Consider the following 26,163-nt stretch of genomic DNA (forward strand, 5'->3'; position numbering starts at 1 on the left):
GCTTAAAATATTCCTCTGAATTTCTGTCTTAGGTACCATTGTAATAAGCTTTATACCTCTACTATCTGTCTTTGAATGAAATGATAATATTTATATTTTCAAAGTAAATTTCAGAGTTATATTTTGAGGTAAAGAATTTTTTATATCAAAAGATAAATTGCTAAAAGAAGCAAAGGAGCTGATGAAATATTTAAATGCATTATTCAGAAAAAACTTCTGTTCCATGTGGTCTAGATGTACAATTCTCGTGGGTACACATTATGCCAAGGTGATCTGTATTTCTTTACTTCAAAATTATGTACTAAAAATATTCTAAGCTGGGCATGGTGGCCTCACACCTATAATCCCAACACTTTGGGAGGCTGAAGCAGGAGGATCCCTTGAACTTAGGAGTTCCCTAGCCTGGGCAACATAGTGAGACCCCATCTCTAAAAAGAAAAAAAAAAAAAGGTGTGGTGGTGCATGCCTGTGGTCCTAGCTACTTGGGAGGCTGAGGCAGGAGGATTGCTTGAGCCTGGGAGGTCAAGGCTAAGGTGAGCTGTGATCATGCCACTGCGCTCCAGCTGGGTGACAGATTGAAGAAAGAAATTGGGCTAGAAATTTTCACTGAAACCTGGCACAGGCTTATCCTTTTTTTTTTTTTTTTTTTTTTTTTTTTGCTGGCCAGTGGTGGCGGGGTGGAGAGTGGGGATGGAGTTTCCCTCTTGTTGCCCAGGCTGAAGTGCAATGGTGCGCTCTCAGCACACTGCAACCTCCGCCTCCCAGGTTCAAGCAATTCTCCTGCCTCAGCCTCCCGAGCAGCTGGGATTACAGACATGTGCCACCACGCCTGGCTAATTTTGTATTTTTAGTAGAGACGGGGTTTCTCCATGTTGGTCAGGCTGGTCTCGCACTCCCGACCTCAGGTGATCCGCCCGCCTTGGCCTCCCAAAGTCCAAAGTGCTGGGATTACAGGTGTGAGCCACCACACCCAGCTCTAGTCTTACCCATTTTTTAAGTAGTAGTCAAATTTGTATTGACAAAGGGGTGTGTGTGTGTGAATGAATGAATGACATGAGTGATAGGTGTACTTACTTGTTTTGGTGGCTAGTCTAAAAGTTGTGTATTTTAAGACAAAAATGTATTTGTCACAATATTTATATTGATTATTAAATTTCTTTAAGATTTATTTACTTCTGCTCTGATACCTTAGGGTCTGCTACAGCAATCTATAAATTTTTTGTTGTAATGTCTCTTTAGGATTGCAGTGAGATTTATCCAAGTGAGTGGTCAATTTGTGTTTGTGTGTGTGTGTGTGTGTGTGTGTGTGTGTGTATGTATGTATTTGTACTCCAAATGCTGTAAGGTGTAGGAAGAATCATTCTTTTTTCTTTCTTCCTTTTTTAACTATTATAAAATATTTTCATTTTATTTGTTTTCTACTAGTAAATTATTCCTTCTTAAATTAAAATTTGCATGGACTAGAAATAGCTCATTTTATGTTATGTCAGTTTTCAACTACCTTTCAGTATACACGTTATAAAAATAGATTTCTTGTAGTACAGAATAAAACCTAGCATCTCATTAGGTATAGATTTTCATGTGGAGGATGGTTTCTTGAAATAGGTTTTTGCCTTACCTCATTCCATCTTTTGGGCATTGAAAAGAGCACTTTGGTCTTTTAACTCTATAATATACTATTCTTCCCATCACTGTAAAAAATTGATGCATGGGTAAAAATATCTTTTTTATATCGCAAATAAATTGAGCTTGTTATAGTCCCCTCTCTTCATTTTCAGGAAGAGGCAGAAATCCAGGCAGAACTTGAACGTTTGGAAAGAGTCAGAAATCTTCACATACGTGAGCTGAAAAGAATAAACAATGAAGATAATTCACAGTAAGTCATTATTTGCATTTCACAGTTTTATATTATTAAAACTCCTCCTCTACTCCCCGCCCCGTAGAGAGCGTAAACACAATATTTCCTTCTTGGGTTGTCTCATTGTACTTAGAAAAGATCCAAAGTCGTTCCCATGGCTTGGAAGGCCTTTTATGATCTGGTCCCTGGCCACCTAACTGTCCTCACTTCTCTTAAAACATGTCAAGGGCATTCCCATCTCAGTGGGCTTCTGTGCTTATTACCGTTTCCTCTGCCTGGATGTTCCTCCTCTAAACACCTAATTGGCTTAATTACTTATCTCACTCCAAATGTTCTTTAGAAAGGCCATTCTTAGACCACCCTATTTAAAGTCGTAGTCCCTAGCCAGGCCCAGTGGTGCTCACCTGTAGTTCCAGCTACTCAGGAGGCTAAAGTAGGAGGATTGCTTTGGCCAGGAGTTCAAAACCAGCCTCGTCAACATAGTGAGACCCCCATTTCTTTAAAAAAAAAAAAAAAAAAGCAGTCTCTGCCTCTTCATATCCTCTTTTAGTATTGTTACCTTGCTTTACATTTTCACAATGTTGATCACTATCTGGAATTATAAATTTATTTTGTAGTTATTATCTCCTCCCTCTAGAATGTAAGCTTCATGAGTGCAAGGACTTGGTTTTGTTCTTGCTGTATCCATAAAGCCTAGACCAGTGCCTGACATATGGCAGGCACTTAATAAATATTTGAATACCAAAGTTAATGTTACAGTAGTGAAGGAGAAATTATTTCAACCAGAAGTATTTCAGTAAGCCATGTATCCCACATTATGCAAGAATTGGGAGAGAAATGGAAAAGTAGAGGTTACAGTCTGTGTTCTTAATCGGTTGTCAGAATGAGTGCCATAGACAGTACATGTTGAAGCAATTGAAGGGAAAGAAAATATCTGTGGGCTTGTGGGAGCTTCATGAAAAAGACAGAAATTGAGCAAGACGTAGAAGTAGAAATTAAGCAAGGTACTACTTGGATTTAGCTGATGTAAAAGAGAGGAAAGGTTTCTTTTTACACTTCATCTTTAAGACTATTCATGTAGTTTAAAGCTTCATGAGTTAATACAAGTATCAGAATAGGAAGTGGCCAATTTCTGAGTGAAATAAAATCTTGCTTAGAAAGGCCTTGTGATGTCTGTGTATATGTGTAATTCATAAATACACAGATCATTCCATTGTGTGCAGGGAAAGAAATAATATAGTTATGGAATAACCTAAATTATGTCAGATTAAAATTCTAATGAAAGCCAGGTGTGCTGGCTTACGCCTGTAATCCTTGCACTTTGGGAGGCCAGTGCAAGCAAATCACTTGAGCCCAGGAGTCGAGAACGAGGCTGAGCAAGGTGGAAAAACACTGTCTCTACAAAAAAATACAAAACTTAGCAGGGAATGGTGGCATGCACCTGTTGTCGCAGCTACTTGGCAGACTGAGGTGGGAGGATCACCTGAGCCTGGGATGTTGAGCCTGCAGTGAGCCTAGATTGCACTCTAGCCTGAGTGATAAAGTGAGACTTTGTCTCAAAAAAAAAAAAAAAAAGGTGAGGGGCCAGGTGTGGTGGCTCACGCCTGTAATCCCAGCACTTTGGGAGGCTGAGGTGGGTGGATCACTTGAGGTTAGGAGTTCGAGACCAGCCTGGCCAACATGGTGAAACCCCATCTCTACTAAAAATTAAAGAACTAGCCGGGCATTGTGGTGGGCGCCTGTAATCCCAGCTAGTTGGGAGGGCTGAGGCAGGAGAATCACTTGAACCCGGGAGGCGGAGGTTGCGCCACAGCACTCCAGCCTGGGCAACAGAGCAAGACTCTGTCAAAAAAAAAAGTGAGAGTCTGTCTAAAAAAGAAAATCTAATAGAGCATATGGTAGAAAACTAATTTAAGACTAACTGTTCTGAAAATTACATTTCAAATTTTGTGGATCTGACTTAACATTGATGAAAATAAAATCAGCTGTTACAGCTTTACAGTGTGACTTGAAACGAAGCAGAAATTTCTTATATCTATAAGTTTCTCAAGAAAAAGCTTAAAGTACTTAATCTGTAGTCAGTTGATTTTGAAAACAATAATAAAATACAATGTATTTTGGCCAGGCGTGGTGGCTCATGCCTGTAATCGCGGCACTTTGGGAGGCCGAGGCAGGGGTATCACGAGGCCAGGAGTTTGAGACCAACCTGGCCAATATGGTGAAACCCCGTCTTTATTAAAAATACAAAAATTAGCTGGGCGTGGTGGCACATGCCTGTAGTCCTAACTAATCGGGAGGCTGAGACAGAAGAATTGCTTTAACCCGGGAGGCGGAGGCTGCAGTGAGCCGAGATGAGCCAGAGCGAGTCTCTGTCTCAAAACAAACAAAAAAAGCGATGTGTTAGCATTGTAAAGCTAACATTGGTTTTTTTTGTTTGTTTTGTTTTGTTTTGTTTTTTTGAAAGTGTACATTTTGGAACCATAATTTTCTGCTAAGTCCTGCCTTTTATTAGCTGTTAAGCAAGTTACTTAACTTCTCTTTGCAGCAGTACCTTCATTTATAAAATAGACATAGTTATAGGACCTACCTGATAGGATGAGTTGAAAAGTGAATGAGTTAATACAGGTAAGAGCATAAAACACACAAGTTGAACATCCCAGTTTTGGAAATCTGAAATGTAAACTGCTCTGAAATCTGAAAATTTTTGAGCACTGACATGACATTCAAAGGTCATACACAAAGGAAATGCTCATTGGAGCATTTCAGATTTTGGATTTTCAGATTAAGGACGCTCAGTTGGCAGTATCCTAAAATAAAATAAAAAAGAAAATCCAAAATCGGAAACATTTCTGGTTCCAGGTATTTCAATAAGGGATACTCAGCCTATATATGGCAAGTACAATAAATACTAAATAGTAATAGTAGTAGTATTACCTATGAGTGATTTTTTTTTTAATTTTAAAAAATCTTTTTAAAAATTGGTGGTTAATTTATTTTACGAAAGTCCAAAGACAGTAAAATTTAATGATGGCCAGTTTATAATTGTGTTTAATCATATCTCCATACTGTAAAATATTGATTAATTATAACTCCCAATATAAAAGTCTATTTTTTCCAGAGAAGTGATTCATGCTGAGTACATAGAGGATTTTATGAAGCTCTTGGCAATGCAGTATTGTTAGGTCTTTGTGAGAGTGCTATAACTGGTCATTGATCCTGAATATTGAGCTATAAAAGTTAAGTTTTGTGAGCACCAAAGCTTTAAAATGGGTGGTAGTTGGGCAGGTAGACTGGTAGAGAATGAAAAGAAATATTGAATGAAATTTGAAATTAGCAGTGGAGTAACTGATAAATAAATAGCTAGGAGTAGAATAAGAGAGTAGAACTTCAATGTAGAAGGAATTTGTGTGTGTGTGTTTTAATATGTCTGTTTTTTCCCCCACCCATAAGGTTCAAAGATCACCCAACTTTAAATGAAAGATATTTATTACTTCATCTACTTGGTAGAGGTGGCTTTAGTGAAGTATATAAGGTAATGTAAATTTTATTCTGTTTTTTTACACTAATGTAGCAAGGATATAGGAGTATGTGGTTAAGAAGTACTTATGTTGGCTGGGCATGGTGGCTAACACATGTAACCCCAGGGCTTTGGGAGATGGGAGGGTACCTGAGGCTAGGAGTTTGAGACCAACCTGGGCAACATAGTGAGACCTCATCTCTACTAAAAAAAAAAAAAAAAAATCAGCCAGGTGTGGTGGCGTACACATGTAGCCCCAGCTACTCAGGAGGCTGAGGTGGGAATATATCAGAGTCCAGGAATTCATGGCCACAATAAGCTATGATTGCACCACTGCACTCTAGTCTGGGTGACACAGCAAGACCCTGTCTCAAAAAAAAAAAAAAAAAAAAAGAAGTACTTGTCTTTTGTTTATCGATTATATGTCCTCATTACAAAAAAGGGTTTGTTGTGGCTTCTGTTGTCTTCTTTCCAGAATCCAAAGACTGTTTGCCACCTGCACAGTCCCTGTGATATTTGTTACCTAGTCAACATTAACCAGTCCAATACAAAGAGTAGCAGCTATTTAAATCAAGATAGGCAGGTGGCCATTTAATACAGTACACTTGTAGAAAGATTGTACCCCTTAATTTAAAAATGTCTGAAGTATTAACATGTCCTGAATTTATCCAAATTTCTACCTATGTCAAGTCCGTTTCTCAAATGCATAAGTATAAATGTAGGCATTTTAACTCCCCATGTTCACTATTTTATACCTTTCTTTCTTTTTTGTACTTTATATTGTATCTTTCAGTGTAACCTTTAAATATTGGATTCCTGAGGTCCCTTTTATCATTCTGTATTCTCTCTTAAGAAGGTTTTTATCCTCTCTCATTCACTGGGTTGTCTATTTGGTGTCACCCCCAGGTGATACACAGCTCACACTTTCTTTCTGAGCTCAGTACCTCAAAGTGTGTTTGTATACATGACTTACCTCATGTGGGTGCTGCATAGGTACTGGAAACTCACATTTGAAATAGAAGTTATCTTCCTCTCCTCTAAAATGCCTTTTAACACTGCTCCTGACTTCCCTGACTTCAGTATATAGCATTGCCATTCATCTGCCTGGTCCCTCAAGTGAAAAAAACACAAAAACCATCGTATGCTCTTCTTTTCCCTTTGTTCCCTTGCCCTCACATATTGTAAGTCCCTAGTTCCTGCTATTATTAATGTCATTAAGTTCTCGTAAATTCAGCCATGACCCTTCCCTTCTGTCTCTTAGCTCAAGGCTTTTTCCGGAACCTCATAGCTGGTTGTCTTCTTTTGGGCGTTGCTTTTCTCAAGTCATTTTGTACACTGCAAATAGAGTAAACTTTTTATAAAAGGCAACCTGATCATCTGTCCTACTTAAAAGCCCCAGTAGCTTCCCATTTGCTCTTAGAATGAAGGGTATATGCTCATCTTTAGTTCCTCTAAACAGCTTCCCGGACCCTCTTCATCTTCTCACATAGATTTGGTGTATTTGATAGTATTACAGATTCCTTGTAATACTTTGTGCTTCATTACATATTGGCATAGTTGGTTAAAAGCTTTGGTTCTGAAGCCAGGCAGCTAAGTTTAAATCCTGACTGCTATTGACTAATTTTATTAATTTGGGCTTATTATTTAAATCTCTGTCTCATGTCTCCTTCTGGGAATAGTAACAATACCTACATTATAGGGCTGTTGCAGTGATTAACTGAGTTGTCACATGTAAATCACATAGAACATCGGTGCTAAGATAAGCTGATAAGATTATTAGAAATCTTGCCTGTTGGCCATGGCTCATACCTGTAATCTTAGCACTTTGTGGGGCCAAGGCAGGCAGATTGCCTGAACTTAGGAGTTTGAGACCAGTTTGGGCAACATGGCGAACCCCTGTTTCTACTAAAAATACAAAAAAAAGTAGCTCGGCATGATGGCACATGCCTGTAGTCCCAGCTACTTGGAGGCTGAGGCATGATAATTGCTTGAGCCTTGGAGGTGGGAGGTTGCAATGAGCCAAGATTGTGCTACTGCACCCTACCCTGGGGGACAGAGGGAGACACTTTCTCTCAAAAAAAAAAAAAAAAAAAAAAAGGAATCCTGACTGTTGCATGGGTCAAAGACTATGCCCTTCTCGCTTCTGGTTCTGAGTTGGAAAAATTATGGGATTTAGATTAAGAGAACTTCAGTTCTGGTATCAGTTCAACCATGCACTATTTTTTGTTATTTTGTTAACTTAAATAAGCATTACACGTCAGGGTCCTCACCTTCCTCATTCATCAAAAGTGATCTTTGAGCTCTCTTCCAATTCCTGTTTCTCTGATTCTAGTAATAGTTTATCCTTAAGAACTTAATGGGTGAAGTAGGCTTAACATAAGGTAGAAAAGATTATCATGATAGTTCAGCTGGGATCTAAAAGTCACTAAAAGTGCAGTTAGCATTAGCGTGGCCTAAAAGTTGTTGAGCTTATGAACTTACCATTAGCCTTCATAACAGCCCTCTACCACTGCCTGGTTGTATTTTACATAACTATTTTAGCCTCATAGGTAGGACTTTTGTAGAAGAGGCTTACATAGCGATTAGAAAGTGCAGATTGGGGCCCAGTGACTTGAACTTTCTATACTGACCTAAATACTAGTGACATCATTCTCTAAGCCCTTTAAAGCCCTTTCATGATTGCCAGGTCTGTTGGAAAACAACCAGACAAAAAGCAGATTGTAAGTCAAGAAGTAAAGAGTTGTATTTTATACCAAGGTGGGAGATGTTGAGTCAGTTGCTGAGTGATTGCCATATTAATCTTATAGAAAGGTATACTTCTACTCACCTGAAATCTTGGGAGGATGATGTGTTATATATAATTTATTATAATCAGTATACTCTGATAATAACTTTTTATTGGTTATATACTTAGTTTTTTCTTCAATTATCCTTTATTATGATTGCCTTTGAATTTAATTCTTTATAGATTTGTTCTGCCTTGTCCCTTACATAAACTTATTTTATTTTTATTCTTTTTAGTTTCTTTACACTTAACCCTTGATAATAATATGTAATTAGCTAATGTTTCTTGGCTGTACCATGTATTATTCTAAACACCTCATATGTTTTACTCCATTTAATCCTCTCAATAACCCTAACTTTTGGGGCTCAGAGAGGGTATTAGCACAGAGTCACTCAGCTAATAAGCTAATCTGATTGCAAAGAGAATATTCTTAACAACTGTATGCTATATTATATCTCATCTCCTACTTTTATAGTTTTGTACCAAAGTAGTCACTTTACTATTTATCCCCTCTTGCTTATCTTTAGGTTAAATTGATGGGAAGGAATGGGAACCTTCTTTCTAATAAATATGTAAACTTTTAAGTGAAAGGGGCACCTTTCTGTATAAATCACAATAGAACCAAAATTATTAAATGTCTCTTTAATAGTATTCTTTTAAAAAAAAATAAATCATATAAAGCTGTTAAAACACTGATCATTCTGTGTTTTTAATTTAAGAAGTAGGCTGGTGATTTGAACAAATGAAGTATAAATTCTTTTTGAGACAACCAGGGAAAATTGAGGACAGGTTAGGTATTAGACGAGATTAAGGAATTATTACTGATGTAGTTAGGTGTGATAATGATATGTGGTTATTTTTATTTAACTACTGATGTGTTTACTGGGGGAAATAATGTATTTGTTTTAATAATACTCTGGTTGAAGGGGTGGGATGCAAGGGTAGTAGGGAATAGATGAAACAAGAATGGCAAAATATTGATAATTTTTGAAACCGGATGGTGGGGCATAAGGGCACATTATAGTAGTCTACTTTTGTATATGTTTGAACAGTTTTATAATAACTGTAGAATTTTTTTTCAACAGTTGGAAAAATAACTGTTAGGAACTTTTTAATTTTTTCTAAAAAGTGAAAAAGAAGTAGGGAATTGCTAGGAAAAGATAGATTTAAAAGGTTTTATCCGACCTAAAAAAAAGTGGTACAGTCTGTTTTCCTGGCTGCTTACTACCAGTATAGAGGAATAAATCCATATTAAAAACCAATAATAGCTTTATTGTTTTATTTTTATTCAGTATATTGGCATTTATAAAATTTAATGTGAAAATTCACATTAAGGTTTTCTCTGATTTATTACCATAGAATTTCTGTCTTCTGATAATAAAAGTGTCATTGAACTATATATAGTCTTAGCAGAGAAGATAATTCATAATTGTAGGGTTTGTCCTAATTCCATATTACTACAAAAATTATCACCAAAATAAAAAACATCTCTTCAGGTATTCAATTGGTCTTTCATCTTAATTGTGTTTGACTTGAAATCCTAGGCTTTTGACCTATATGAACAAAGATATGCTGCTGTGAAGATACATCAGCTTAATAAAAGCTGGAGAGATGAGAAGAAAGAAAACTACCACAAGTAAATACTAATACTTTATGGTTTTTTTTAATTGAATATTTTTTGAATGATCATGGAGAATTAATACACTGTCTTCCCGTAGACATGCCTGCAGAGAGTATAGAATACACAAAGAACTGGATCACCCCAGAATAGTTAAACTCTATGATTATTTCTCCTTGGATACAGATACGTAAGTGAATATTAAGGTTTAATTTTTAAGGAAGGATATGCTTGCTCTGTCTTTCCCCATCCTGTGTTGATGATGTAAATACTCTCCATTTCCCCATTGTGATTCTGAATTCTTGGATAATACTTATGTCAATTTTTTTTTTCTCTTCTCTGTTGTAGGTTTTGTACAGTGTTAGAATACTGTGAAGGCAATGACTTGGATTTCTATCTGAAGCAACACAAGTTAATGTCAGAGAAAGAAGCTAGGTCTATTGTAATGCAGATTGTAAATGCACTAAGATATCTCAATGAGATCAAACCCCCTATTATACATTATGATCTTAAGCCAGGTAATTATGAAATTTGTCTAATTTTTTTAAAAACTTGAGTATAGTTTTTAAAAGTCATTAAGTTATCTGAAAACATGATTTTTGGTTCCGCTTTTAAGACATCAGTAGAATACTAGTAAAATTTAAAGTTATTAAAGTTATGTTTTTCATGTATGTGTCATTAAAAGAATTTTATATTTTATTCTTAGGAAACATCCTACTGGTAGATGGAACAGCATGTGGTGAAATCAAAATCACTGATTTTGGTCTGTCCAAGATTATGGATGATGATAGCTATGGTGTAGATGGAATGGATCTAACTTCTCAGGGGGCAGGCACTTACTGGTAAGTATATTACTAAAAACATCAGAATGTCTAGATTAGTGCCCAGTGCTTTTATGATAAAATTTAGTTTTTTTTATTTCCATGTGGCCATTAAGATTACTGTGGTAAAAGGTACTGATATTAAATTCTCATTTGAGAGGGAGACTTCTGTGGTCATTCCTCTTCTCATCTGTTCTTACTGCAAATAACAGCATACTGGAGAGAGAATGACTTGGCATTAACAAGTGACTTCAGTACCTGCCAGTCAGAAACTCCTAACAGGAAGAATTCATTCATGGGTTTTCTTCTACAATGTTAGGGTGATGTTTATCATAAATATGAATACTTATGTTAATATAATATTTCAACTATTGCAAGCAAAAACTGCAAGCATCAAGCCTTCTCTGTGGAAGTTGTATGGTTGCAGGGGTTTTCGTTTTATTTTGAGACAGGGTCTTGCCCTGTCACCCACCCTGGAGTGCAGTGGTATAGTCTTAGTTCACTGCAGCCTCAAACTCCTAGGCTCAAGCAATCCGCCCACTTACTCTTGAGTAACTGAGACCACAGGTATGCACCACTATGCCCAGCTAATCTAAATTTTTTATAGAGACAAGGTCTTAATTTGTTGCTCAGGCTGGTCTTGAACTCCTAGTATCAAGTGATCTGCCTCTCCCAAAGTGCTTAGATTAGAGGCATGAGCCACTGCACCTGTGCCTGGTGGTTTTTGTGGAAGATGGATGTTTTGTTGGTTGTGAATGGGAGATAAATTTGGCATATTCTTTGGACTTGACTTTCAGAAATCCCTTTTAAAGACTTGATATGTATAGATTTAAATTTAGATATAATCACAGATTCATAGATACAAATCTAAGTGACTGTCATCCCCCTCAGTATACCTACGTGTTCACAAAAACTACTTCAGCGTGAATTTTAAAACTTGTTAAATTCACCAGAGTGGAGAACATAAACTATAAAATTTCAAAACAAACTTAATTCTCAGAGAAAATTAGCATAAACAGTGACATTTTAATGGGAAGAAAGATAACTGCGTTCAAGTTCATTGAAACAGGATTGTGACTACAAATATAAATGTGACCTCAGGTTTTCCAGAACAGTGTTCACACAGCCTGAGCACATCATAACCAGTTACACACGATACCACTGGTCTGTACTTTTAATGAACAGGGATTAGTCATATTCGTGTATTCTTTTAAAGCCACTTTAAAATTTTAAATTTGGCTTGTGGCATTTCCTAAGATAAGAATGTCATGAATTTTTTATTCATATTTTAAGAAAACTATTCAAATTGCTAACCCCCTGAAAGTCAATATTCTCAAAGTCTTTGGATTTTTTTAGGAATAAGGCTCTTTTTTTTATTAACAACAAAATCTTACTCTAATAAACAAAACCAACAAAAACAAAGCATCCTGGTAGATTCTTAGATTCCATGGAAGATAGCTTGAAAACCATATTCTAAATAATAAATTATTCTTCCTCTACCGGACATTGTCAATATTTGTTTCTCTCTCACTCTGGCTTCACTAGTATAGGAAAGGACAAGGAAATGTCCCTTTTCCAGATGGTCAAGGGACAAAGACCTTATGTTTCAGGGGCTGTACTGAAAGGAGATACAATGATGGCATTGTTATATAAGAACATGGAATATATTTCTCAGGGAAATCTGTGGTCCAAAAATTGGTTTATGTCTACAGTCATATTAGTTGTTTAGCTTTGTACAGCTGACCTTGAATAAAATGGATTTGAAATGCATGGGTCCACTTTTATGTGGCTTTTTTTTTCAATAAATACATTGGAAAATTTTTTGGAGATTTGCAACAATTTGAAAAATCTCACTGACGAACCATGTAGCGTAGAAATATTGAAAAAATTGGCTGGAGGTGGTGGCTCATGCCTGTAATCCCAGCACTCTGGGAGGCTGAGGCAGGCGGATCACTTGAGGTCAGGAGTTTGAGACCAGCCTGGCCAACATGGTGAAACCTCGTCTCTACTAAAAATACTAAAAGTACAAAAGTTAGCTGGCCGTGGTGGCGCATGCCTGGAATCCCAGCTACTCAGGAGGCCGAGGCAGGAGAATTGCTCAAACCCAGGAGGCGGAGGTTGCAGTGAGCTGAGATCACGCCACTGCACTCCTGCCTGGGCGACAGAGCAAGACTCTGTCTCAAAAAAAAAAGAAAGTAAAAGAAAAAAATACTGAAAAAATTAAGAAAAAGATATGTCATGAAGGCATTAAATTAATGTAGACACTCATCTGTTTTATCATTTACTGCCGTAAAATGTACACAAATCTATTATAAGAAGTTAAAATTTATCAAAACATGTATACAAACACAGACTCTACCTGGTGCTATTTGCAGCTGAGAGAAATGTAAACAAACGTAAAGATGCTGTATTAAATCATAATTTCATAAAATTAACTGTACCACATACTGTGTACTGTAATAATTTTGTAGCTATGTCTTGTTACTATTGTAAGGAGCTCAACTGTTTTGAGTATCTGTTTAAAACACTGTGATGCTAATCTCCTTCATGTGAGCAATTAATCTCTCCAGTAAAAGGCCTATCGCGGTAAAAAGTAATCTCTCGTGCTTCTCAAATGTTTTTCATCATGTTTAGTGCAATATTGTCAACCTTGAATAACACCAGTAATGCTAGAAGTGCTCTTAAGGAGCAGAGAAAAATCATGGCATTACAAGAAAAAGTTGAATTGCTTGATATGTACCATAGATTGAGGTATATATAGTTTGGATTGAGGAATAGTTGCCCACCATTCCAAGATAAATGAATTCAACAAAAAGATCATTGTTTAAAAAAAAGAAATTTGTAAAGCTGTCGCTGCAGCTATGTCAACAGGCACAGAAACCTTGTACTTTTTGCAAAATACCGTGTTGTCTCTAATCGAAAATGCAAGCCATGCACGGTGGCTCATGCCTGTAATCCCAGAACTTTTGGGAGGCTGAGGCAGACAGATCACTTGAGCCTGAGAGATGAAGATCAGCCTGAGCAACATGGCGAAAGCCTATCTCTACATAAACATACAAAAATTAGCGAAATGTGGTGGCACATGCCTGTAGCCCCAGCTACACAGGAGGCTGAGACAGGAGGATCATTGCTTGAGCCTGGGATGCGGAGATTGCAGTAAGCCCAGATTGCACCACAGCACTCCAGCCTGGGTAACAGAGAGAGAACCTGTCTCAAAAGAAAAGGACAAAGAAAATGCAGCTTTTTGGATGCATGATACCCATAGACTGTAATGTGATTTTAGAAAAAGCAAAGAGATTATATGACAATTTTAAAGCAAAAGGAAGGTGAAGGATCTAAAGCTGGAGAATTTCATGTCAGTAAAGGATGGTTTAATAATTTTAGAAAGAGGTTTGACTTTAAAAATGTCAAGATAACAGGAGAAACAGCTCCCGCCACCCAAGAATTCCCACATGCTATTAAGAAAACAATTGAGGCTGGGCGCAGTGGCTCACGCCTGTAATCCCAGCACTTTGTGAGGCCGAGGCAGGTGGATCACGAGGTCAAGAGATCGAGACCATCCTGGCCAATGGTGAAACCTCATCTCTACTAAAAATACAAAAATTAGGTGGGCGTGGTGGCGTGTGCCTGTAGTCTCAGCTACTAGGGAGGCTGAGGCAGGAGAATTGCTTGAACCCAGGAGGCAGAGGTTGTAGTGAGTGAGATCACGCCACTGCACTCCAGCCTGGGCAACAGAGCAAGACTCGGTCTCATTCATGAGTGAATGAATGAAAAAGAAAAAATAATTGAGGAGAAATGATAGCTTCCTGAACAGATAATTTAATGCAGACAGAAGTGCCCTATTCTAGAAAATAAAAATGTCACAGAGGACATTTATATTTGTAAGGAAGAGAAGTGAGTACCAGGATTTGATGCAGGAAGGGACAGGCTAACTCTGCTGTTTTATGCAAATGCAGTTGGGTTTATGATCAGGACTACCCTTATCTATAAAGCTGCTAACTCTGGAGCCTCAAACAGAAAAGATAAATACCAGCTGCCAGCCTTTTGCCTATACAACAAGGAGGCCTGGACAGTGAGAACCCTTTTTTCTGGATGGGTTCCATCAGTGCTTTGTCCCTGACGTCAGAAAGTACCTTGCCAATAAGGGACCACCTTTTAAAGTTTTTTGATACTGGACAATGCCCCTGGCCACCTAGTAGCCCATGAGTTTAACACTGAAGATATTGAAGCCATCTACTTGTCTGCAAACAAAACAATATCTCTAATTCAGACTCTAGATCAAGTGGTCTTAAGGACCTTTAAGGCTCATTACACATGATACTCTATGGAAAGGATTGTCAGTGCTGTTAAAGAGGACCCCAGTAGAGAGAACATCATGAAAGTCTGCAAGGATTACACCACTGAAGATGTCATCATTGTTTTAGAAAAAGCCATGAAAGCCATCAAGCCTGAAAGAGTACATTCCTGCAAGAGAAAACCACGTCCAGATGTTGCGTGTGACTTCACAGGATTTATGACAGAGGCAATCAAGGAAATTATGAAAGAGACTGTGGATATGGCAAAGAAGGTGGGGTGAAGGGTTTCAAGATATGGATCTTAGAGAAACTCAAGAGCTAATGGACACCCCTCCAGAGGAATTAAGGTGACTTGATGGAGATGAGTGCTTCCAAACTGGTACCAGATGATGAGAAAGAAGTAGTAGAAGAGACACTGCCAGAAAACAAGTTGACATTAGACAGCCTAGCAGAAGGGTTTCTATTAGTCAAGACATTGCTTTTGACTTTTATGACATAGACCCTTCTATAATATAGGCACTGAAACTAAAGCAAATGGTGGAAGAAGGATTGATATTATATGAAAAAGCAAAACAAATTATGATGTATGTCTTTAAAGTTGCACTAAGTGTGTCTGTCTCCCCTTTCGTCTCTTCCCCCTCTGCTACCCCTGAGACAGCAAAACTAACCCCTCCTCAGTCTACTCAACCTAAAGATGACAAGGATGAAAACTTATGTCATAATCTACTTTCACTTAATGAGTAGTGATTTTCTCTTATGATTTTTCTTAATAGCAATTTTTTTCCTCTAGCTTATTATAAGAATTTAGTATATAATACTTACAGCATAGAAAATATGTGTTAACTGTTCATGTTATCAGTAAGTCAACTTCCAGTCAACAGTGGGCTATTAGTAGTTAATTTTTTTTTTTTTTTTTTTTTGACAGAATCTTGCTCTGTCACCCAGGCTGGAGTGCAGTGGCACGGTCTCAGCTCACTGCAACCTCTGCCTTCCAGGTTCAAGCAATTCTCCTGCCTCAGCCTCCCGAGTAGCTGGGATTACAGGCACCCGCCACCATGCCTAGCTAATTTTTTTGTATGTTTTGTAGAGACAGGGTTTCATCATGTTGGCCAGGCTAGTCTTGAACTGCTGACCTCGTGATCCACCCGCCTCGGCCTCCCAAATTGCTGAGATTACAGGTGTGAGCCACCACGCCCAGCCTAGTAGTTAACTTTTTAACTTTTTAGGGAGAGTCGAAAGTTAGACATGTGGCCAGGCACGGTGGCTCACTCACGTGAGCCTCTGATCCCAGCAGGAAGACCACTTGAGCCCAGGAGTTGAAGACCAACCTGGACAACATAGCAAGACCTTGTCTGTATATATTTTTTTAAAAAATTAGCCAGGCATGGTGGTGTGTGCCTGTGGTCCAGCTAATTGGGAGGCTAAAGTGGGAGAATCGCTTGAGCCTGGGAGATCGAGGCTGCAGTGAGCTGTGATCGCACCACTGCACTCCAGCCTGGGCAACACAGTGAGACACGGTCTCAAAAAAATAAATAAAAATCATAACTGCATAGGTCAGTGCCTCCAACCCCTATATTGTTCAGGGGTCAACTGTATTTGATATATTTGGATAGCACTGTACATACTCATGTATTTTAGAATACACATATAATATTGCTCTTATAAATTACCTTTCATCCTCACAAGCTTAAAATATTTAGTTTTGTCTCTCTGGTCTCAAATTCACTAAATCCTGGTGGACATCTTTTCCCAAGTTACTTTGACATCAATTTCTGTGGTTGCTCTCCTTGCATACATACACCTCGTGCCTGGAGAGAGTATAGCTTAATGTTTACAAGCCATTCCTGTTTCAGTTACACACATAGACACCTGCATAAAATACACTTTTATTGATAAAATAAATCCCAGCTTTTTACTACATTACAAGTGAGTTATCGGTTATCTTTGGTGGTTTTACTTCAAGGAAGTTTCATGTGTTTTTTAAGAGATTGTCAACATCCTGCTGAAATCTTACTGATTTTAGCATAGTGAATACAAAACTGCATTTTTTTAAAAAAAAGAGTAAATTCCCATTTAGCAGCATTATTCCTTTTGAGAATTTTAAGTTTATCTAAATTTTTTGAGTTGTGAGATGTTTGCATCCCTGATGGATCTTTTACTTATAACTGGAGATGACAAATTGATTTTTACCCTTCATCTATTAAAAATTATGAACTGGCTTAGTGCGGTGGCTCATGCCTGTAGTCCTAGCACTTTGCGAGGCCAAGGCTAGGATCACGTAAGGCCAGTAGTTGAAGACCAGCTTGGTCAACAGTGCAAGACTATCACTACAAAGAAGAAAATATTAGCTGGGTGTGCTGGTGCACGTCTGTAGTCCCATCATTCCGGAGGCTAAGGTGAGAGGATCACATGAGCCCAGGAGTGTGAGGCTGCAGTGAGCTACGAGCGTACCACTGTACTCCAGCCTGAGTGACAGAGTGGGACCCTGTATCAAAAAAAATTATGAACTTATAAATAGGACTTAGATAGTTTTAAAATAGTAATTTTGAATATCCATTGTGTTTCAGACACTGCTAGTGCTTGAAACTGTGCAGTGAATAAGAGTTCCTGGAGCTGCTCACAGTCTGGTGTGATTGTAGTTGAATGCCGTAATAGAGGCATTGCACCATTCTGCAGTAACACAGAGAAAAGCAGAGCCACCTGGGGAGAAGCAAAAATGGCTTATGGGGATTGGGTGGGTCTTGAAGAAGAAAAGATGCTAAGTAATTGGAGTGATTAGGGAAGGCAGCAGTGATTGTCATATTCAAGAGCTCAGAGGATAAAGGAGAGCCGAGTGAGGATGCAAGTGAATTGGTTTTGATTAGCCAATTTGGTGGGTTAGGGTAGGGGAAAATAGTGTGTGCAGATTTTGAAAATGTATGTTGTTGCCAGATTAGCATGGGTCTTGTGTTACAAACAAGAGATACAAGGTCTTGTTGGCAGTAAGTGCTGTTGAGGTTGTTTGAACAAAAGAACCACATGATCTGGTGTATATTTTAGGGAGAGAAGTGCCTACAGTTTGAACAGTAGTTAAAGAGGATGGGAGAAGATTTCTTCTATTATTAGATACTCCAAATTAGACCATTGTAATCTCTCTTAACTTTTTGTTTCTGTAGGTAGGTAGGTAGGCAGGCAGATTAGATAGATAGATAGATAGATAGATAGATAGATAGATAGATAGATAGATAGATAGATAGATAGATAGGATAGAGGTGAACTTTATCACAATGTTGTATGTGTTGGCTCTAGAGTTAAATGATAAAAGAATGTAAATGCTCCAGAAGTTCAGTTGATGATTTTCACTGATAGGAGTCCTAGAGTTTATGTATGGATAGAATTAGTGTTCTAAGATTTTACACTTAGAAGATTTTAAGTTACAGATTGTCAATAGTAACCTTTCCTTTTTTCTCTCCCACAAAACTTATAGGTATTTACCTCCTGAGTGTTTTGTAGTTGGAAAAGAGCCACCAAAGATTTCCAACAAGGTTGATGTATGGTCAGTTGGAGTCATCTTCTTTCAGTGTCTTTATGGTAGAAAGGTAAATTCAATTCTGCTAGCCTTCAGCTATACATTGATAAATTAAGTTGAATTTTTCCTTCTTAAAAGCAAAATTTCACTAACTCAAAGTCAATTTAGATCCTTCTAAAGAAAGCCAGGCTTCTCCTCTATTTCTTCCTAAAATTTCCATGGATCAGAATTATTTTAATGTCACACCAGTTTACTTGACCTGCTTTTTGCTTTCTTTCTTTCTTTCCCTTTTTTTAAGAAAAGAAGTAACTATCTGTTAACATGCTAATATTTGTCTACTATTGGGAATACTGGAGTCAATACTTTTCATTATCCACCATTCACTTGACCTCCTCTTACACCCCCCACCCCACCCACACACACAGTTTGGCCTGGGTGGTCTGTTTCCCCCTGTTGCTTGTCAGGGAGATACCATCAAAGTTAGTCTTAATTATTTCCCAACTTATTTTTATATTGAAGTTGGAAGTACAGGTTACCATAGATATTATCTAGCCCACATCCCACCCCATCCCTTCATCAATAGGGGAAGAGAGGTTAAGGGATTTGTGTGGGATCTCCTCACTCCACATCCAGAGCTCCTTCATTTAAATTCGCCTGTGATACACAAAGTATTTGATCTTTGGAAATTGTCATAGGTATTTTCATTACTACTTCATCTCTTCTCTAATTGAACTTCATTGTTTAAACATTCAGAATAAAGTTTTACATTTCTTTTTACGTTTTTATTTTATATTGCAACAGCATTATTTTCTTCTTCTTACAGTGTTTAATCTATGTTGAAGATTGATTAGATAGGCTTTCTTGGCCTGCTATCAGTTATACCTTGTTTGTATGAGAATTCATCTCTGGTTTCAAATAACTGAGGAAGATTTTAGAACACAAAATATTTGGATTTTGGATTTTGGGAATTCGCTTAGACAGTAATGGTATCTGTGTTTAAATATTTTGTGAGAAAAATATCTCAACGTTTAATTTTTTTTTTTAAGCCATTTGGTCACAATCAATCTCAACAAGACATTCTTCAAGAAAATACAATATTAAAAGCCACAGAAGTCCAGTTCCCTGTAAAACCTGTTGTAAGCAGTGAAGCCAAGGTATTAAATTTTTGTAAATGAGTTTTGTGAAGTAACTTTTCTTTCATCAGTTTTGCTGACAACAAGGTAAGTACTTTCCAAAAATAAGTAAAGTCACAAGACTCGCTGCTGCAGGGGATCTGTCCAGCAGGAGCTGGTGATTTCCTTTCAGAAAAGGAGTTGCATCAGCCTCTGGTTGCTGCAGTTTTTATCTTTTAAGCAGCCAAATATGGTCCCTGATTGTTTATGTTCATCAGCTGCTACTTTGAAAATTAGGGAAAAATCACAAGATCTGGGCTCATCATTACCTTTTATGTATTATTTATCTGCTTATGTTAATACTGAGATATTATAAGTATATAAGAAATATTAAAAGTAATAATAGGGCCGGGCGTGGTAGCTCACACCCGTAATCTCAGCACTTTGAGAAGCCAAGGCAGGCAGATCATCTGCGGTCAGGAGTTTGAGACCAGCCTGACCAACATGGTGAAACCCCATCTCTACTAAAAATACAAAAAATTAGCTGGGCGTGGTGGCACTTGCCTGTAATCCCAGCTACTGGGGAGGCTGAGGCAGGAGAATCACTTGAATCTGGGAGGTGGAGGTTACAGTGAGCTGAGATCATGCCATTGCACTCCAGCCTGGGTGACAGAGCGAGACTCCGTCTCAAAAAAGAAAGAAAGAAAAAAAAGTAATAAATACCATTTATTTTAGTGCTTTTATATACATTGTCTTGTAACAGCCTTATGAGGTGTAGGTACTTTTGTTATTCCCATTTTATAAAAGAGGAGAACAGCCATACCATGGCAAAAGGACCTTGTTCAGGATCATACCAGCTAGTAGGCAGCAGAGCTGCGGCTCACAAGTATCTACTCCTCCAGACTCCAAAGTCCACAGCCTTGACCTCTATGCTGCTCTGTAGTAGCTCTTGAGAGCTAATCAGTCCAGTATAATCCATATGTCTGTATAATAAAATTACAGGAAAGAGCTATTTCTAATTAATAGCAAAACTTTTTTGGTGTTCAGTATCTTCCTGCCTTCATCCTGTTGGCCTTTTGTGTTTGTGTTTTTATTACTCCTCTGTTGCATTCATCACAAAGCTCTTTTCTCTGTGACTTGCTGTTGTAGGCTTCTCTTTTCTAAACCTGGTCAAGTTCATAAGACAAACCCAAGAAGCTCCTATTTTTTTCTTGTGTGAATAGTGCAGGCCATAAGAATAATTCATAAACAAGCACTATATAGTTTCTATATTCTCTTATTCTTACATAGTGCAGATACATACTGTGAGATGTTTGGGGTCGTAGTAACCTACCTAATTGAAAATATGCTGGGTTTTGTGTAATCTCACTGATTGTGTTTATTAGAACTGTCCAGCATTCCATTTTGTCTATCTTTATTGGTTTTTTGTAAATTATTTGAATGGTGGTTAGAACATTTTGACAATTAAAAAGATAAAGATAGGCCAGGCATGGTGGCTTACACTTGTAATCCCAGCTCTTTGGGAGGACAAGGCAAGATGATCACTTGAGGCAGAGAGTTCAGGAACAGCCTGGGCTGTAACATAGTGAGACCCCATCTCTTAAAAAAAAAAGGAGGAGGGGGGCTAGGCTTAGTAGCTTATGCTATAATCTCAACACTCTGGAGGCAGAGGTGGTTGCTTGAGCCCTGGGGTTCAAGACCAGCCTGACCAACATGGCAAACCCTGGTCTCTGCCAAAAATACAAAAATTAGCCAGGCATTGTGGCACACACCTACAGTCCCAGCTACTTGGGAGTCTGAGGTGGGAGGATCACCTGAGCTCAGGAAGGTCAAGGCTGCAGTGAGACTTGATGATACCGCTGCACTCCAACCTGGGGGACAGAGTGAGACCCTGTCTCAAAAAACCAAATAGGCCAGGCGCGGTGGCTCACACCTGTAATCCCAGCAATTTGGGAGGCCCAGGCAGGCAGATTGCCTGAGCCCAGGAGTTCGAGACCAGCCTGGGCAACATGGTGAAACCCCATCTCTACTAAAAATACAAAAATTGTCTGGGCGCGGTGGCTCATGCCTGTAATCCCGGCACTCTGGGAGGCCAAGGTGGGCGGATCACGAGGTCAGGAGATGGAGACCATCCTGGCTAACACAGTGAAACCCCGTCTCTACTAAAAATGCAAAAAATTAGCCGGGCGTGGCGGTGGGCGCCTGTAGTCCCAGCTACTTGGGAGGCTGAGGCAGGAGAATGGCGTGAACCCGGGAGGCGGAGCTTGCAGTGAGCAGAGATTGTGCCACTGCACTCCAGCCTAGGCGACTGAGCAAGACTCCGTCTCAAAAAAAAGAAAAAAGAAATACAAAAATTAGCATGCTGTAGGGGCCTGTGCCTTTAGTTTCAGCTTCTGAGGATGCTGAGCTGGGAGGATCGCTTGAGACCAAGAGGTAGAGGTTGCAGTAAGGTGAGATTGCACCACTGCACTCCAGCATGGGTGACAGAGCAAGACCCTGTCTCAAAAAACCAAACAAACAAAAAAGAGATAAATATTCTTATTTTAAAGCAAAATGAATTATTTTTGTAAGATAAACATGACTCCTTTAATAAATATTTTAACTGTGCTAGCATCTAAATCTTGTCTTATTTTCTGTCTATAGCCTCATCGAGAACAGAAATTAAATGAATTTAGTTGACCCAAGATCTGTTTTTTTAATACTGACCAAAAAGGCCAGGAGGAATGGAGTTGCCAAAGGCAAAGTCTCATTTAGCCATTCCTGGTTCTCTTCTTAGGCTCTTTATAGGTGCCACAGTCACCTTTTTGAGATCTGGAATCCAGGAAGGGTTAAGAGGTGGTTGGGGGGATATATTATTAATAAGATAGTTATATAATATATATCATATTTTAATGTAATATATAATATCTCTATATTCTGTATCCCTACAGAAGATACCTTGGCCAAGCACGTTCCCTGACTTGGTGTGGGCATCGTTAAGTACATTGCGTGTTGCAGACTTCTTAATCCTAACCTCGCTGTTGATAGCCTTTCCACCCCTCAAACTCTAACTATCAGTCTTGATGTTTTTTCTCCCTCTGAATCATTTTTCAGAGTGATCTCTGAAATTTTGTGAAAGATAAAAAAGATAAGACCTCTAAGGGATCAGATTGACTTCTGATAAACAGTAAGCTATGGTAAAATTAGAATAGCTAGGTATATTTTTAGAGAAAAATAGACTCCTAATGAATTTCAAAGCAAAGAAAGTACAAAATAGTTACTTTTTAATGTGATTATACTTCTGTTTAGTGGTATATATTAATTTCTACTGTCAGCAATAAGGGAAACAATTACCAGTTACCTCCTGAGAATATTTTATCTGTTGTCACCTCCCCCCGCAAAAAAGGATGAACCTCAAAATTTAATATTAAGTGAAAGAGGTCTGGCAAAGGAGAACATAATTTATAATTCTATTTATATAAAATTCAAAACAATCAAAACTTAACTGTGTTGTTAGAAGTCAAGATAAAGGTTACCTAGATTCAACTGGGGACAGAGCCAGTGCCTGGAAGTGGGCATGAGGGGGATTCAGAGGTTCTTTTTCTTGATCTGGTTGCCAGTTACATAGATGTATTTACTTTGTGCTGTGCACTTACGATTTGTGTGCATTTCTAAAAATGTGTTACACTTCAAGAAAGGTTTTTTTTGTAAGAGGCTATTCTCAAAGAAAAACTAAGTAAAATTGGTTTGAGAAAAAAAAAAGTGATTATATTCCATTTATTTAGCTTTTCCAGGAGTGTGATGATGCATAGGGTTAACCTGGGAAACAATATCCCTAATGGAAGTGTCACTGCAGTGGTCTCTTCATCTAAAGAAAGTCTTTATGTCAGCAGGAAAAAATATGGCTGAAAATGGCATCTTACCCTTTGCTAAACTGAAGTGATAACAAAATGGGATGAGGGTGGGAGGACTGTTTAGCAGAAGAAAAATGCTAGAAAAAGAAGTCTTCAGAATTTCGTAAGCAGAAATAACTTACCAGTATAAGTTCAAATGGTTGCAGTAGTAATTTAGACTGTAAAGTGAACCACTGCAGGGGCTTCAAGCGGTGAGTTGCATTTGGAGTGAGAATTTTATTGCTGCAGAATTTTCTTTTAAGGTTTGAACTTCCAATAAAATGAGAGCTACTTATGTCTTAAATGTGTCCATCCTTCTGTTGATTCAGTTGATTGATATTTAGAAGGGAAAAAGATCATTAATTGCTGACTTTTTCTTTCTCTTTTTGAGGCCTTTATAAGACGCTGTTTGGCATATCGAAAAGAAGATCGATTTGATGTGCACCAGCTGGCAAATGACCCATACCTTCTCCCACACATGAGAAGATCAAATTCTTCAGGAAACCTACACATGGCTGGGCTGACAGCATCCCCTACGCCCCCTTCTTCAAGCATAATTACTTACTGACTTTCCTCCAAGATTGGCATGATGTATTTGAATTGCTTCCAGATGCACACTTGAGTTTGAGAGCATTTGAGTGTTTTTGTTTTGTTTTGTTTTGTTTTGTTTTTACACAAGACATGGTTAAGAACTGTTTGTGAACTGAAGTTTCTCATAGTGTCATTTGTATGAGAGTGGATCATGGACAATGAATAAATGCACACTTCTGACTATAATTTTGAGCAGTGAAGGATGACTGCCTGTTACAAAGAAACAGGAATACCATGTTAAGATAGAAGAAAAAAATTTTGTTTATTTGGGGGAACACTGTAAATAACGTTTATAATACTTAAATACATTTGGTTGTTACTAGAGAGTTCTAATATGAAGGGTAGTTTTTCATTATTTAAAAACACATGGAAAAATAAGAGACATATTTCTAACATACGAACTATAGTGCCTGGATACATTCTTCAGCATTTGGCAGTTAATCTGCTGAAACCAAAGTAAGAACTGAATGACAGTGACAGTTGTGTTTTATAGTAATAGAATGTGAGAGTTAGAATCTTTGGACATAGTTAGGCTTTGTCATTTGCCTCTTCTGGCGTTTACCAAGTTGTACCTCGAGATCACATGTCCGTTTTCTTTCACTGGTTATATTAAAGGGAGAGCTATTATTTCTAAATACTTTACACTTTTGACAAAATGAGCTGCTTGTTTTGAAATCAGTTGAATTCACTAAATTATAATATTGCCAGTGTTTTCAACGTGTTAGAACTGATAACAGGTATTTTTCTTTGTTACCAGGCCTTGTTCATCAAAATAGGTGACAGTATGTAACCAAATGCAGACCAGTTCTATGCAGGATAATGATAAATTCCCTTCTAGCTCTATTGTAAATTGTTGTACAGATGTCATATTTCAATTACTAAGTTTCAGCAGCTTATTCTTGTACAAATGTTTAAAATATGGCTTTTCTAATTGGATATTGTATTTTTTTTAAGTCTTCTTGAAGGCGCTCTAATTGCTGCTAAATGATGTTGCTTCTTTGCTAAAAAATTAAATGACCTAGAAGGTGCAAGTTGACTGTACATCATAGAGAGATATTAAAAAGCATACAGTCATTAACAATCAAGACGTAAAAGTGATCCATGTTGGACATAATTGAGTTTTTAAAATCAATTTATTGGGTTCTAGGGCTGTGGAGCACATAGATACTAGATTTATAATTTGTTCATGGTTATTCTGCATTTCTAGAAAGTTCTTATCAGCAAGATAGTCCCATAAACAAATTTCTTGTGGTTTGTACAGATTTGTTAAAATGTGAACATTTTCTAACTGCCTTGTAGGGTAGAAACCAATATTTTTCAGGATGCTGTATTTCACTCCTGTAAGGACTTTTTCTTTATTGTCACATTCATAATGCTGATACTTACATGTAAGTTGTTCATGTTGCAGAAAAAGGAGGTTATACTTACCACGGATTCTCTTTAATATTGTACAGTTAAACTGTATTTCTGATGTTGCAAGCCATTTTGTTTTTTCATTGTACATAGACACATTGTCTCTTTAAAATGCTGCTGAAATTGTAGAGAATATAGCCAAAACAGTAATAAACAATGACAGTTAAAATGTAAAGACTATGAAAATGACATTGGAAGGGAGCTTTCAAGATGGTAGGATATTGACTGACTGAGCTCCTTTACTTAAAAATCAGCTGAATAAATTCCCTAAGTATACTTCAAGACAAGTGTAAATTGTTTCAAGCTGTTAAAGTTAAACCTAATAACCATTATCAAGGCAACTCCTGGGTAAGTAACACTTAGAACTATCAAGAGTGGTTTAAGGGGCCAGCTATACCCATTCCTCTGTAGAGCAGATAGAAATCCTGTTAAAAAAAATACTACACAGTAATGAAATCTTAGCATTGATTGAGTGCTTTAGGTGCTGCCTGCAAGTTTTCAGTTTTGTTGTTGGAGTTTTCATCTTTATGAATTATAAAGTACTATGTTCATAAAGTAACATTTAAATTCCTGAACTAAAAGAAAATGCCCAGTTTGCTTAAAATTTTGGGGAGATATGAAGTGAATGTGTAAATCTAACTTTGAGGTTCAGTCAGTTTAATAGTATAGACCTGGAGATCACTGCTGTACCATTTTACTTTCAAATGAATGAGAGCAACTGCTAGTGTCAGAACGCAGGAAAGGGGAAGAACAAACCATGAAATGAAGTTGCT

The 26,163-nt window shown here is 37.8% G+C and overlaps 1 protein-coding gene across 1 annotated transcript in view; it reads left to right on the plus strand.

Moving 5' to 3' along the window:
- TLK1 (tousled like kinase 1) overlaps nucleotides 1–25,841 on the plus strand; it is a 161,084-nt gene extending 135,243 nt beyond the window's left edge. Inside the window, exons 13-21 of the mRNA XM_010377611.2 lie at nucleotides 1,779–1,876; nucleotides 5,309–5,390; nucleotides 9,705–9,796; nucleotides 9,879–9,968; nucleotides 10,127–10,296; nucleotides 10,485–10,620; nucleotides 18,361–18,472; nucleotides 19,449–19,556; nucleotides 23,778–25,841. Of these exons, the coding sequence (XP_010375913.1) occupies nucleotides 1,779–1,876; nucleotides 5,309–5,390; nucleotides 9,705–9,796; nucleotides 9,879–9,968; nucleotides 10,127–10,296; nucleotides 10,485–10,620; nucleotides 18,361–18,472; nucleotides 19,449–19,556; nucleotides 23,778–23,954 (1,065 nt within the window). The 3' untranslated portion in view covers nucleotides 23,955–25,841. The remainder of the gene's footprint in view (nucleotides 1–1,778; nucleotides 1,877–5,308; nucleotides 5,391–9,704; nucleotides 9,797–9,878; nucleotides 9,969–10,126; nucleotides 10,297–10,484; nucleotides 10,621–18,360; nucleotides 18,473–19,448; nucleotides 19,557–23,777) is intronic.
- Nucleotides 25,842–26,163: the final 322 nt, after the last annotated feature.

This window comes from Rhinopithecus roxellana, chromosome 14 (genome assembly GCF_007565055.1).
Source record: "Rhinopithecus roxellana isolate Shanxi Qingling chromosome 14, ASM756505v1, whole genome shotgun sequence".
Classification (NCBI taxonomy): domain Eukaryota; kingdom Metazoa; phylum Chordata; class Mammalia; order Primates; family Cercopithecidae; genus Rhinopithecus; species Rhinopithecus roxellana.